Here is a 15,505-nt window from a genome sequence, read left to right as displayed (position 1 = left end):
AAGAACAACCATGTATTTGTAATTGTAAATATTGGGATATTAGAAATTAGCAGCTAACAATTTTAAATATAATTATTCTAATTTTAACATTTACATTATGCTTTTTTAAATTAGTAGGAAACAAAGAATATCTTACCTTTCCAACAAAGGGAACTAGATGATGTTCACACATTGAAAACATATCTATGTCCTTCACAATCACCATCTCATCATGATCTTCATCAAATATAGCATCGTTTAGGACATCTGAAATCAGAGGCTTGCTTTAGTAACATTTCCAATTTTATAGAAAGATACAAAGTAGAAAAGCTAACATGGGTAAATATGAATAGACAGTGAACATAAAAAAGACTGTTAATCCTACCTAAAATACTAAGGGAATACAAATTAAGAGTAGTTATTTTTCCCTATCAAAGTAGCAAAGTCTTTTTCTTTAAATAATATTTTTAAAATCCTTGATATAGTGTTACATGAAAAATTCAGGATTACAAATATATACACAGGATGAGGGAGAGGGAGGGAGGGAGAAATTATGCCAAAATAAAACAGTGGCTATTTCTGGTGGTAGAAATGGACTACTTTCACTTTCTTCCTTACACTTGTTCATACTTAATATTTTCTCCATAATGGATATATAGAAAACCACATCTAAAAGCCAGATCTAGATAATCTGAACCACATCTAAGATGCATATTAATTGCTAGTGTGAGTAAGAAAATATTTTAGAGTGACTGGGTGTGGTGGCTCATGCCTATAATCCCAGCATTTAGGGAGGCCAAGGCGGGAGGATTGCTTGAGGCCAGGAGTTCAAGACCAGACTCTGCAACATAGCAAGATCCTGTCTCTACCAAAAAAAAAAAAAAAAAAAGTTATGATAATTAGCCAGGTGTGGTGGTGCACACCTATAGTCTCAGCTATTCAGGAGGTTGAGGCAGCAGGATCACTTGAGCCCAGGAACTCGAGGTTACAGTGAGCTATGATTGGGCCAGTCTGGACAACAGAGTGAGGCCCTGTCTTAAAAAAATAAAGAAAGAAAGAAAGAAAGAAAAGTTTTATTTTTTAAAATTGCACTGACTTAGCCTCAACTATCTTTTCTGCAAAAAGGAAGGTTAATTAGATTATGCCCAAGGGAGCTTTGAGTTCCCTAACAGTCTGTGACTAGAACATCCTATCCTGGAGGCCAAAGAGGGACCAAGGGAAACAAGCTACAATCCCCACCCATCGTGATATAGCCATGGCATTGATAAAAGGCAGGTACCCAAACAATGCTGAAAGCAAATGCCTTGTGACAGGAAAAATTCTTCAGCCCTATTGTCAAACGAGAAAAGAAGCTACAAAATAGTATGATCTCATTTTCGTAAAATAAATATGTACATAGAAAAAATTGCACTGATATCTGGACAAGTTGGCAGAACAGATACACCAAGATACCTAGCTGTATGATTTCATGGATTTGGGGGATGCCCAATATACACAGTATGATTAGACAGGGAAGGCAGGAGATGCAGAGAGCTTTGCAGCCACCTACAGCTATTCCCCTCGGAAAGGCAGGCTGCAGAGTGAGTCACGGGAAGATGTGCAATGGCCACCCACACTGCCTGACCTTCAGTGGCTCCACTGCTACTAGAATAGGGGCTCCAGATATTGAGTCATCACGTAAACCACAGTTATCATCCCCTGAGTCAGGCTATTCAGAGAAACATTTGACTGCATTGTCGAAAAGTCATTAGCGTGGTAACAAAAGTGAATGTGGGGGGTTCAGACACACAGAAACAGACAGACACCCTGTTAGAAGTGGCTGGTAAAATGCAGGGAGGAAAAAGGCTTAGTGTCATTCTTTAATAAGTATTCCTTCTCCAGAAGCAGTTTTCTATTCTGAATTTTCTGCCTAACCTTCAGTCATATTTCTGAAAGAAGTCCAAAAATAGATCCTGAATGTTCCTAAAAGAATCCTGGATGCCTCCAATATTATTGCCATGTACAGCTTACTAAAATCTTTAGTCACACAAGAAGTATTCCTGAAAGTAAAAACAAACAAAAAATATTCCTTAAAGAAAGAACAAGAGAGAATTGTTAAACATAGGAAGCGTTTGTTTTCTCTGGCAAAGAACAAGAGCACCCCCATTCTAAGCTCTCACCACAGCCATATGGCATGTTACAAATCAACCCTCGAGTTAGGCTAAGAACTGGCTCCATCACTTACTAGCTGTTAAACCCTGGTCAGGGCACTCTGTACCTCAATCTTCTCAGTTGTAAATTGAGCAAAAAATAAAGTGCCTACTTCACAGGAGTACCATGAGGATCAAATGAGCACGTGCTTCCAACTACACAAGTGGAGTCAGTGGAGGTGGTTGTTACTCCTATTATCATCACAATTAAGATTGAGGGAGCTGCTAAGCTATGTATTCCATGCACACTGATGTACATTAGAATTTAAACAGCAATAATTTGCTTGTAACAGAGTACAGAAAAGGAAAAACAGTAACTTGACAGTGGAGAAACCTGGCAAACACTACCTTAACCAAGTGATCAAGGTTAACTTCACCAGTCATAAGAAATATTGATATGGCGTAGCTCCTGATAGGATATGATGAGAGGGGCACATCACCTCTGTGGTTGGCATTCTTCCCAAAAATCCATAAGTGCAGTCTAATCATCAGACAAACTAAGGGGCATTCTACAATATACCTAAAGAAGTACTCTTTTAAAAAGCATCAAGGTCATGAAAGATACAGAAAGACTGAGGAACTGTCAGATTGGAGGAGACTAGAGAAATAGGACAACTAAATGCAATGGAAGAACTAAAATCCCAAATAAAGTGTGTAGTTTAGTTAATAGCACTATACCAATGTTAACTTCTTAAGTGTCGATAGTTGTATTAATACCATGGCCATGTGGAATGTTACATTAGGGGAAGCTGGGGGAAGGGTATATGAAAACTCTCTATTCTATATTTGCAATTATTCTGTAAGTCTAAAATTATTTCAAAATAAAGTTTTTTAAAAAAGCAAATGGACAATGTCTGCCAACTGGAATGTATAAGCAATGGAGTACTGCTCGCAATAAAGTGGAATGAACTAGCGATACAGGTAGTACCATGGCTGACTCTCCAATGTATTATACTACGTGAAAGAATTCACATACATCACAGAAAAGACTACCTCTGTTCTAGAAAAGGCAAAACTATAGTGATAGAAAGCAGACAGGTGGTTTACCAGGGGCCACAGAGGTGGGAGAGAGGATTTGGCTGCAAAGAAGGTAGGAAGAAACTGTTTGGGGTGATGAAATGTCCCATATTTTCATTGTACTGGTAACTATGTATTTATAAAAACTTACATTATACATGTAAAGTTGGTAAATTTTATTGAATGTGAGTTATACCCTAACAAAGCCAAACTTAAAAATATTTTTAATTAAAAAAAAAATTATAGTATAGTATGCAACCTTTTGTGTAAAGAAAGTAGAAGGGGGAGATGTGAACACACATACATATACGCTTATCTGCAAAAAAGAAACACTGGAAGGATGAATTAAAAAGCTAACAGAAATGATTACCTATAAAGGACTGAGAGAACAGGAAAGGAGGGATATGGATGAAAGTGAGACATCTTTGAATATAATTTGTTATGTAGTTTGGACTTTGAAATCATGTAAATGTTTTACAAACTCAAAATTAAACCAGGAAAAAACAAACAAAAAAAGAAAAACTAGTGACCCTCATACAGCTTAATGCTTCATGTGGTAATAGAACACTAATATGTTGCCTATATCCCATTTCATTAAACTGAATCCAGACTATAAACTTGACCTAGCCAAATCATTTTTCTTCTGTAATGAAGTTTCCCTGCTATATTTACTCATGTTTTGCTCCAACATATCTAAAAGCTACCATCTGGGGATAATAAGAACAAAACACTATCACAGATTGTTTTAATTTCCTGCCTGTTATCAGCAGCAAGACGGTAACCCTGGAAACGAGGATTTACGGCATTCTATTTCGTACAGTCGGTCACAGCCACAAAGGAAACCAAAGCAGCCTCCAAAAGTTACAGCTTTGTGTCCAGCAACCCCACACAATGTCAGTTTTCAGGTAAGCCTTTCTCATGTCATCCATAATTAAGCAATGACAACAAAAAACACTGCTGGGCACCATCCCTCAAGTATTTAGTCTGCCAGGACCCCCTTCTGAAAGTATAGGAAGTAAGACAAGCCCACAACACGAGCCCCAGTACTTACTTGAGTATCCTTTGAAACAGTGGTTCTCAGACCCTCCCCAGTGGGCCTGTTAAAACCCAGATTTCTGTGCCCCATCCCCAGAGCATCTGATTTAGTAGGTCTAGGTGGGCCTGAGAACTTGTACATCTTAACAAGTTCCCAGAAGATACTGATGCAACACATTTGGAGAGCCCCTGTTCTAAGGTATTCCATGTTTAGTGCTGCTACAAAGAATCTTCAGACCGGGCACGGGTGGCTCATGCCTGTAATCTTACACTCTGGGAGGCTGAGGCGGGAGCATCACTCAAGGTCAGGAGTTCAAGACCAGCCTGAGCAAGACCCTGTCTCTACTAAAACTAGAAAGAAATGATCTGGACAACTAAAAATACACATAGCAAAAATTAGCCGGGCATGGTGGCACATGCCTGTAGTCCCAGCTACTCGGGAGGCTGAGGCAGAAGAATCGCTTGAGCCCAGGAGTTTGAGGTTGCTGTGAGCTAGGCTGATGCCACGGCACTCTAGCCTGGGCAACAGAGCAAGACTCTGTCTCAACAACAACAAAAAAAGAATCTTCACATCTTCAAAAGGCTCCTATTCGAATATAGAGCTATCTATTGAAGGACGAACACAGACCTGTTTTGGCTGGGGAGAAAGGAGGGAAAAGGTAAAAGAAAACTTCTGGAAAGATTCCCCAAAAGGAAACTTCTATCATATGGAGTTGCTTTGGGGTGGTATAGGAATTAGTGTTATCTAGGATATTTGTTGATCAGCACCAGCTGGACATATTTTGACACCTGATGCATCTTTCTGTGAGGACAGCACTAAAAGACAGTGGAACAAGACTTGGAACATTGAGTGCGCATCCATCCTAATGGATAGGAAAGAGCTAACCAAGTCCGCCTACTGGTTTTACAATTAAGGGAAGAGATAGAGAGAGATGCCTAGGGCATCAGGCCTCTTTGCTTTTAGCTAGAATTAAAACAACTCCAGGTGTTAACAAAGATAAGTCTATCCTGACTTGGTGGAGAAAGGTCTGAATCACTGGCCCAAACTCTCATAGTACCATCCCACATCAGAGGCATACAGCTCTTATTTCCTCTTGCCTCTTAGTACCATGGTCATTTGTGCTCGTGTCTCCCAACTCCACTGGGTTATAATCTGTGGGGGTAAACGTTGTATCTTAAGGCTTTGGAGTTTCCACACAGTGCCCTGTAACACCATGCACAAAGCTGGAGTTAAACATATATTTTCCATGTTCATCCAATTAATATATCTATCTTTACCCTGTGATTCACTTCCTTAAAATAGATATATATATATATTTTTTGAGACAGAGTCTTGTTCTGTTGCCTGGGCTAGAGTAACATGGCATCAGCCTAGCTCACAACAACCTCAAACTCCTGGGCTCAAGTGATCCTCTTACCTCCGCCTCCTGAGCAGCTGGGACTACAGGCATGTGCCACCACGCCTGGCTAAATTTTTTGTTTCTATTTTTAGTTGCCCGGCTAATTTTTTTTTTTTTAGACAGAGTCTTGCTCTGTTGCCCAGGTTAGAGTGCCGTGGCGTTAGCCTAGCTCACAGCAACCTCAAACTCCTGGGCTCAAGCGATCCTTCTGCCTCAGCCTTCAGAGTAGCTGGGACTACAGGCATGCGCCACCATGCCTGGCTAATTTTTCTATATATATATTTTTTAGCTGTCCATATAATTTCTTTCTATTTTTAGTAGAGATGGGGTTTCACTCTTGCTCAGGCTGGTCTCAAACTCCTGACCTCAAGCGATCCTCCCACCTCGGCCTCCCAGAGTGCTAGGATTATAGGCGTGAGCCACAGCATCCAGCCTTTAAAATAGATTTTAGGAGGTTGGGACTCTAGAGAAATTTATGTGGCCAAGGGAACATCAGAATTCTCACTGCTGGCCAGGCATGGTGGCTCACACCTGTGAGCCTCCCAGCACTTTGGGAGGCTGAGGCAGGAGGATTGCTTGAGGCCAGGAATTTGAGACCAGCCTGGTCAACACAGCAAAACCCCATCTCTACAAAAATAAGAAAAAACTAGCTGGGCATGATGGTGCGTACTAGTAGTCCCAGCTACTAGGGAAGTTGAAGCAGGGGGATTGCTTGAGCCCAGGAGTTTGAGGCTACAGTGAGCTATGATTGTGCCACTGCACCCTAGCCTGGGTGAGACCCTATCTCAAAAAAAAAGAATTCTCACTGCACTGCAGTCTTATTGGTAATAGCAAAAATTGAGAAAAACAATTACACAGTTTGAGTAAAATCATACAATAAAATACGATCCAGCAGTGAAAGTGAGTAAATTTGAGCTCCATTTATAAATTCCTGAAACAATGTTCAATGGAAAAAGCACATAGCAGAAGGATATGTAGAGCATGATCCATTTAAATTTAAGTAGAAACAATGCTACATGTTGTTTGTAGACATACACATAAAATGAAAGAATAAAAATAGTCATGAAAGAGACCAAATTCAAGATAGTCCTTACCTCTATGGTGAGAGGTTAACAGGTTCAAAAAGCAGTAACTAGGAAGCCTTAAACTATATCTGTTTTTAAAGCAATTATAGGCCAGGCACGGTGGCTCACGCCTGTAATCCTAGCACTCTGGGAGGCTGAGGCAGGTGGATCGCTCGAGGTCAGGAGTTCGAGACCAGCCTGAGCGAGACCCCCGTCTCTACTAAAAATAGAAAGAAATTATATGGACAACTAAAAATATATATAGAAAAAATTAGCCAGGCATGGTGGCGCATGCCTGTAGTCCCAGCTACTCAGGAGGCTGAGGCAGAAGGATCGCTTAAGCCCAGGAGTTTGAGGTTGCTGTGAGCTAGGCTGACACCACGGCACTCACTCTAGCCCGGGCAACAAAGTGAGACTCTGTCTCAAAAAAAAAAAAAAAAAAAAAAGCAACTATAGCAAAACATTAAGATTTGCTAAAACTAGATACATTTTAGTTAAACTAGTTCTTCATATCTTGTCTTGTATATTTGAGACATTAACAAAAAGATTTTTTAAATTGAGGTGTTCATATACATGCTGGTGTTTTGTTTTTTCCTGAAAAAATAAAAATAAAAAACTGAGGTTACCTGTGCACAGAGGGGATAAGGGAAGAGGAAGAAGAGTGAACAGGAAGATCCAGCCTGTTTCATGCAGTGCTGCTAACTCCTTCAAAACCCTCCCTAAACCACACACTGCAACTCAAACCAAAGCTTCTAGCACTAAACTTTTTGCTTATACCTCCTGTTTGAAAAAATTGTCCTACGATTAAGAGCAATGTTAAAACAAATTCAAAGAGGGAAGAAAATCACTATCTCTGCTTTCATTTCTATCATGAACATCTCTTGTTAGAACTTCCAACACTCACAATGTTTTGCACTTTAAAAGGCAGAGCTAACATCTGTAAAACTTGGCCAAAATAAGCATGAACCCAAACATCCCTCAGAATCAAAGACGACCATAGACTACCGGTCACACACCCTCTGCTGGAGCAGGCAGAGCTGCCACAGCTTTGATATGCTCCATGAACTCACTTCATAAACTGCAAGCTTGTCGGCAGGAACGATCTAAGGTATTGCAAAGGAAGTAAAAGTTTGGTTATTTTGGAAATTTTCACTCCTGTCATCCTTGGCAGAGATAAATTCACATGTTGCTCTTAAGCTATTAAAATATAGCCATGGCTATTAAAATAGATGTTCTTGGCTGCCCTCAAAGTAGTATTGACATGCATGTTTCGTTCAGCAAATCTAGTAAGCTGTTCCCACCCTCTCAGCCAGCCTTATCACCAACACTGCGTCTATTGGTGAGGAATTGAGTTTTCACATACAAAGTTATCTTTACTAACACTTTGCTCCTGATTACAACAGTGATGTTTACTGTATTTAATTGGTAAGATATAGAAAAACTGAAACGAGAAAATGAAAGCACATATAATCTCTCCACCCAGATGCAATTACTTAACTGGCTCTTTGGGGAACCACAAGCACAGAGGTTCAAGACACAGAATAGTGAAGCAGAAGGAATGAATGAAAATAGTCCAGAGACCTGAGTTCTAGTGCAATCTCTGTGCAGACTGTGTGACCTGGACTTCAGCGTCCTCATGGTTAAGAGGATGAGTCTGGAGGAGGAGCTTAACATGATTCCCAGGTTCCTGGTTCGCACAAGCAGGGTGTGTTGGAAATCAATGCCAAATTACAACGTGACCTTCCCACCCAACTGGTCAGCTTTTGAAATGTGCACGGCAGTCAGTGACCAGGGGTTCTCTGTATTGAGGTAAAGGCAAAGTACCAGTTTTAAACTACTCAGATTTATTATGGATAAAACTGCAGGCTGCCGATCATGTCCACTATTAACTCTCCAGTTATCCAGCCAAAGAACTCTCCTTCTGGTCTCAGTTTACTACTCTGAATATTTCTGGTAGACCAAAATTAGAGCCTTAGAGGCTGTCTAAGGAAAGAAAACAGTGTATTCAAGCAGTCAATTTTTAAAAAAATAGTACACACTTGCCAAATTTAGTTTTTTTAACTGGATAATTTTGTGTATCTTTCACAATCCAGCTGTTAAACCAAAAATGGGATTTACAAAACAGATGGTGATAACAAGGTCTGGTTCACAGCAGTTCTAAAGAAAGAACACACCGATCTGATTAAACTATCCAATTGCTTCAAAAGCCTCTAATAGGCTCATCCCTTATCATCCTTCATTCAGTTATGCCACGAGATTTCATACAGATGGATATTGTGGAACCATCTGTAATCCTATCCAAGTAAGTACTGGCAGAGCGCGTAAGCCACCATCATTAATGACAGATGATTAAGGGATCATCCTTCAGAACAGTGGTTCCCAAATACAGCCAATCATAGAGAGCTTTGGAAATGACAGCTTCCCAAGCCACCCTGCAAAAATCTGATTTACTAGGTATGGGGATGAACCCAGGATTAAGTCTTTTAAAAACCCAAGTGATTCTGATGACCAACTGGGGTGGGAGCACACAGGATTTTGAGAGGTGAGGGTGCATGAGGGTTGAAAATGGACCCACTACTGGCCCTCATTTGCTGTCTAGCAAGGTGGAGCAGTGGGCAGTTCCTCACCATAAACCCTCACTGCAGCCACCACGCCAGAGGGTGGCCATTCCTGTGGAACACTGTGAGGTCTGCACACAGATGAGAAAGGGCTGGACAAGTGTTAAGGATGCTGGAACAGAGAGGGGCTGGGGAGAGGGGAGCAAAGACAGGAAAGGGAGACTAGGACAAAGCTGGAGCCAACGCCATCTAAAGCAGGGACAGCAGGAAGGACCCACACACTCCAGAAAAAATAAAGGAAGGAGGACCCCACATCAGAGAGTCATACCCACATCCTAGAAAAATACCAGCCATTTAAGAAAACAGCTGGATCCTACAGCCAACTCACCAGAAATCAGTTTCTAGGCTAACACAATCAAGTTCTCAAAGTTCCTGAGCTGGACACAAATATATCAAACCCTGACATCAAGAAACTTGAGATCTGAGGAAACAGGCCTAGGTATAAAGATATTTGGAGGATGACTGGAACTTAAACTACAAAATGATACTTTACATAAAGGAAAACTGTGGGCTGAGAGGAACAAACGTGATTATTTTGAAGATTAAGATCTGACTCAGGCCTTAAGGCTGGATAAGAGGAAAAGTACAGGTTTCCTAGAAGCAGGAAGGGAGAGAAGTGTCATGTGACAAGATACAGAAGTAGGAAACCACAAAAGGCAAAGTGGCCTGCCTGAGTGTGTCTATGTATGGGACAGAAGCCAGATTCCCTTCTATTTTAGAGCATTTTTCAAAAGTAGCTTTCCATTTAGTTCATGACCTCTTTCAAGCCTGGCCACAACTCTGCACTGGTCAAAACCAGTTACCATCCCCATCTTACAAATGAGGGCACTGATACTGTTATTTGGAATCATAACTGACTGCTGAAGAAGAGCTCACTAGTTAGTATGAGAGCTGGATTTTGACCCCTGTCCTCTGACTCGAGACCAGAGCTCTGATCTTGAGCTGCCAGAAATCCAAACCTGACCTCTTAGAAGTACAGACGGAAGAGGGAGAGTCCAGCAAACCCAAATCAGGAGTTACTGGGGGTCAGAGTCAGTCATGAGGTGACAAGGCCTAGAGCCAATGACAGCAAAGGAAAAGAAGAGAGCAAATCTAATTTTTTGAAATAAAAGTAAAATTAGCTACACGGAAGTTGAAAGAGAGGAAAGGGTCAAAGCCGTCAGCCCAGGAGAGCAGATCAGAAAGAGTGGCCTAATACCCAGAGACCGCTAGAGCCCGAGGTGGTGCACATCAGTCACAAAATACTATTTCACCAACTATTTATTTGGTTTATAGGAGGGAAAACTCAGTTATTTAATGCTACTTTGACCTTTACTTTTTGAAATCAAACTGGAACAGTTTCGGAGGAAAGGAGAATCCCATTAAATCTTCAAACTAATAAAAAAGCTTTCTTTTTTTTTAAAAAAAAAAAAAAAAAAAGAACCTTCCCTAGAGAAGTTTATCCTAGAAAAATCAGTAAAGAATTGATCAGTAAAGAATCAAGATCTAAATATTTTGCACTTTCCAGCAGTGATCGTTCATGAAGTACACAGCATTCCTGCTAAAATTGTTTTCCATGAATTTAATCAAGTCCTTAACCTAATTTCCAGTTTCCATGAATATGGGGGATAGAGAAACTAGTCAAATGAAAACAAGAAAAAAAATAACCAGACAAATCACAAAGGTGGGAAACCTCACAAGACAGCTGACTGCTCCCTGGGGAGGCAGATAGTGTGGGGGACAGGAGGTGGCAGGAGCTGCTCCAGGTAACAATCAGGTGGAAATGTGCAGGCCTTGAGTGGGTCCTGGTTTGAAAAAAATCATTAGTAAAAGACATTTGAGACATCTAGGGAAATCTGAATGTAGACTAGGTATTAGATGATATGAAAGAATTAATAGTTTACTGAAGATGGTACAAGCGGCTAACAAGGAAAACAATTTTTAGGGTCCAACTAACCCAACAACTCCTATGCTAGTTGATATGAAGCCTTATTAGGAGACTAAAACCTCAAGTGCCAGTAAAGTAACAACTGATTATTCTTGTAGAAGTGACTACAACAATTCTGAGAAGAAAGCCTTTAAAAAAAGGCTTTGTCTAAGCAAAGGGGCTATAAGGTTAGAAGACCACAGACCCTGAAGATATAGATGAGAAATCTTTTCAAAAATCTATGTCACGAGAGGAGAGGAGAGCAGAGGAGAGGGAGGGAGGGAGGGAGAGAGGGAGGGAGAGAGGGAGGGAGGGAGGGAGGGAGGGAGAGGGAGAGGGAGAGGGAGGGAGAGAGAGAGAGAGAGAGAGAGAGAGAGAGAGAGAGAGAGAGAGAGAGAGAGAGAGAGAGAGAGAGAGAGAGAGAGAGAGACCTGTTACCATAGAAACTATTCCTGTGGCTTGAAGGATTCAAGGAAAAACAGCTCCTCTAGCAACAGAAGGAGCCTGAGGAGCTTGCTAGGGCCCTGCCTGTTGGCTGCTGGAGTGGACAGAGTGAGAGATGACAGTACTGACAGCCCACCTGTCCTATAGAGACCTCAGCATGACAATTCAACTCCTAGGCCTACTACCTCTCCCTGCAAACCAGACCCAGAATAGTCACATGACCTATCTAGGGTCATAAATTAGTTAGTGTGGCTACAAATACTATGACTAGCCCAAACTAGTTATTCTTCTCATTATAGCAGAATGAATCTTCGTTGACACACTAAACTAGTTTGAGAAGCAAAAAGAGATTGGAGCTGGACGTGGTGGTGCTCCCTATAATCCTCAGCTGAGGTGGGAGGATTGCTTGAGGTCAGGAGTTCAAGATCTGCTTGAGCAAGAGTGAGACCTCCATCTCTACTAAAAATAGAAAAATTAGCCAGGTGTTGTGGTGCATACTTGTAGTCCCAGCTACTCAAGAAGCTGAGGCAGGAGGATCACTTGAGCCCAGTAGTTTGAGGTTGCTGTGAGCTATGATGATGCCATTGCACTCTAGCTGGGCAACAGAGCTGGTTTCAAAATAAATAAATAAATAAAATTTTACTTAAGATGAAAAGATATGTTAAGAATTTATAACTGCATTCAACAAAAAGTAAAAGCTATAAAAACAAATATTTTAAACAGAACTGAAGAGTTTCCAAGTAGTAAAATTATCAGACTCACACTTGATAAAGCATAAATGACCACCATATAATTAAATGTGCATTAAACAAAATATATAGAGTTTTGGTTTTTAAATATACCCCTCAAAAGACTAAGTGGGGAAAAGCTTGTTAGCTTTTAATCTACCTTAGAATTGAATGTAATTTAGCTAAAGTGTGTGCAATTATACATAAATTCCCCTCATCAAAAACTTGGTGAAATATCTTCAAATCAGGATATTAAGAACTGCCTCAAAACTAAAACTCTGTTATGATTCTCACATATGAAATGGATCTTTATATAAAATTTTAACGTAGGCACTTAAAACTCGAGGGGCATGATACAGATTGGAACTTAAGTGCTATAGTCACACGTACCTAAGTTACCACTCTGCTCTGTCACTTAACCTGAGCTGCCTCAGTTTCTACTTCTTTGAGTTGACAGGAAGATAAAATGGGATCACAAGTACACAGACTTCTCTTCTGAGTTTTTTTTTTTTGGGGGGGGGACCTTGGTTTTTTTGTTTTTGCCAGGATTATGTATTTTTTTCCTCTGTATTTTCTTTTTTAATAAACTTAGGGAGTATAAATTGTTTTTTTGTTACATGGATGAATTATACAGTAGTGAAGTCTGGGCTTTTAGTGTGTCTGGCAACTGAATAGTATGCCAGACACACGAACATTATATCCAATAGATAAATTTTTATCCCTCATTACCCTTCCCCATCTGAATCCCCAATGTCCATTATACCACTCTGTACGACCAGGAATAACCATAGCTTAGCTTCCACTTAAAAGTGAGAACATGCAGCATTTGGTTTTCTGTTCCTGAGTTACTTCACTTAAAATTTGGCCTCCAGTTCCATCTAAGTTGCTGCTAAAGACATTATTTCATTTTTTTGTATGGCTCAGTAGTATTCCATTTTCTTTATCCACTCATTGGTTGATGGGCACTTAGTTTGATTCAATATTTTTGCAAGTGTGAATTGTGCTGTAATAGACATACAAATGCAGGTGTCTTTTTGATATAATTACTTGTTTTCCTTTGGATAGACACCAAGTAGTAGTATTGCCATATCAAATAGTAGGTCTACTTTTAGTTCTTTGAAAAGTCTCCATATTGTTTTCCATAGAGGTTATACTAACTTACTTTCCCATCAACAGTGCATAAGTGTTCCCTTTTCACCACAGCCATGCCAACATCCATTGTTTTTTGACTTTTTAATAATGGCCATTTATACTGGGGTAAGGTGGTATCTCACTGTAGTTTTAATTTGCATTTCCCTGATGCAAATTAAAGTGATGCTGAGCATTTTTTCACGCTTCTTGGCCATTTGTCTATATTCTTTTGAAAAATGTCTGTTCATGTCATTTGCCCACTTTTTAACACCATTATTTTTTTCTTGCTGATTTGAGTCCCTTATAAATTTTAGATATTAGTCCTTTGTCAGATGTATAGTTTACGAATATTTTCTCCCATTCTGTAGGTTATCCATTTACTCTGTTGATTTTTTCTTTTGCTGTGCAGAAACTTTTTAGTTTAATTACATACCATTTGTCTATTTTTATTCTTATTACAGTTGCTTTTGGGGTCTTAGACATAAATTCTTTGCCTAGGCCAATGTCCAGAATAGTTTTTCCTAAGTTTTCTTCTAGAATTTTTATGGTTTGATGTCTTACATTTAAGTCTTTAATCTGCCTTGAGTTAATTTTTGTATATGGTGAGAGAGAGAAATCCAGTTTCATTCCTCTGAGTGTGGCTATCCAACTTTCCCAGCACCATTTATTGAATGGGGTGTCTTTTCCCCAGTGTATGTTTTTATCTGCTTTGTCAAAGATCAGTTGGTTGTAGGCATATGGTTTTATTTCTGAGTTCTCTATTCTCTGTTCCATTGGTCTATGTGTCTACTTTTATACCAGTACCATGCTGTTTGGGTTATTATCGCATTGTAGTATAATTTGAAGTCAGGTAATGTGATGCCTCCAGTTTTGTTCTTTTTGCTTAGAATTGCTTTGGCTATCTGGGTACTTTTTTACTTTCATATGAAATTTAGGATTGTTTTTTTCTACTTCCATAAAAAATGACATTGATATTTTTATAGGAATTGCATTTGAATCTGTGGATTACTTTGGGCAGTTATCATTTTAACAACATTGATTCTTCCTTTTTCCACTTGTGTCATCTACAATTTCTTTCATCAGTGTTTTGTCATTCTCCTTGTAGAGATCTGTCACCTCCTTGGTTTAGTATACTCCTAGGTATTTTAATTTTTTTGCAGCTATTGTAAATGGGATTGAGCTCTTGATTTGATTATAGAAATGTATGTAGAAATGTACTGATTTGTGCATATTGATTCTGTAACCTGAGACTTTGCTGAATTCATTTACCAAATATAGGAGTCTTTAGGAGAAGTTTTTAGGGTTTTCTAGATATAAGATCATATCATAAGTAAGCAGAGATAGTTTGACTTCCTTTTTTCCAACCTAGATGTCTTACTTCTTTCTCCTACCTGATTGCTCTGGCTAAGACTTCCAGTACTATGTTGAATGGAAGTGGTGAAAGTGGGCAGCAGACATACTTGTCCTCTTCCAGTTCTTAAGGGGAATCTTTTCAACTCTTTCTCATTGAGCATGATGTTGGCTGTGGGTCTGTCATATATGGCTTTTATTATTTTGAGGTACGTTTCTTCTATGCCTAGTTTGTTGAGGATTTTTATCATGGAGATGCTGGATTTTATTGAATGCTTTTTCTGCATTTATTGATATGATCATATAGTTTTTGTTTTTAATCCTGTTTATGTGGAGAATCACATTTATTGATTTGCATATGTTGAATCATCCTTGCATCCCCGGTATGAAACTCACTTGATCATGGTGAATTATCTTTTTGGCGTACTGTTGGATTTGGTTTGCTGGTATGTTGCTGAGGATTTTTGCATCTTTGTTCATGAGGGATACTGGTCTGTAGTCTTTTTTTGTTTGTGTCTTGCCCTTTCCTGGTTTTGGTATCAGGGTGACACTGGTTTTGTAGAATGAGTTAGGGAGGATTCCCTCCTTCTCCATGTTATGGAACAGTTTCAGTAGTATAGGTGCCAGTTCTTTGTAGGTCTGGT

General features: G+C 39.6%; 1 protein-coding gene across 2 annotated transcripts in view; it reads right to left on the bottom strand.

The window, feature by feature from the left end:
- Window positions 1-15,505, bottom strand: part of GCH1 (GTP cyclohydrolase 1) — a 50,764-nt gene that overhangs the window by 18,138 nt on the left and 17,121 nt on the right. For both annotated transcript variants that reach the window (XM_045566836.1, XM_045566840.1), the window contains exon 2: window positions 137-246. In XM_045566836.1, the coding sequence (XP_045422792.1) occupies window positions 137-246 (110 nt within the window). The remainder of the gene's footprint in view (window positions 1-136; window positions 247-15,505) is intronic.

The sequence above is a fragment of the Lemur catta genome, chromosome 1 (genome assembly GCF_020740605.2).
Source record: "Lemur catta isolate mLemCat1 chromosome 1, mLemCat1.pri, whole genome shotgun sequence".
Classification (NCBI taxonomy): domain Eukaryota; kingdom Metazoa; phylum Chordata; class Mammalia; order Primates; family Lemuridae; genus Lemur; species Lemur catta.
Note: the sequence above shows the minus strand (reverse complement) of the source record. Positions and strands in the feature narration are given on the sequence as shown.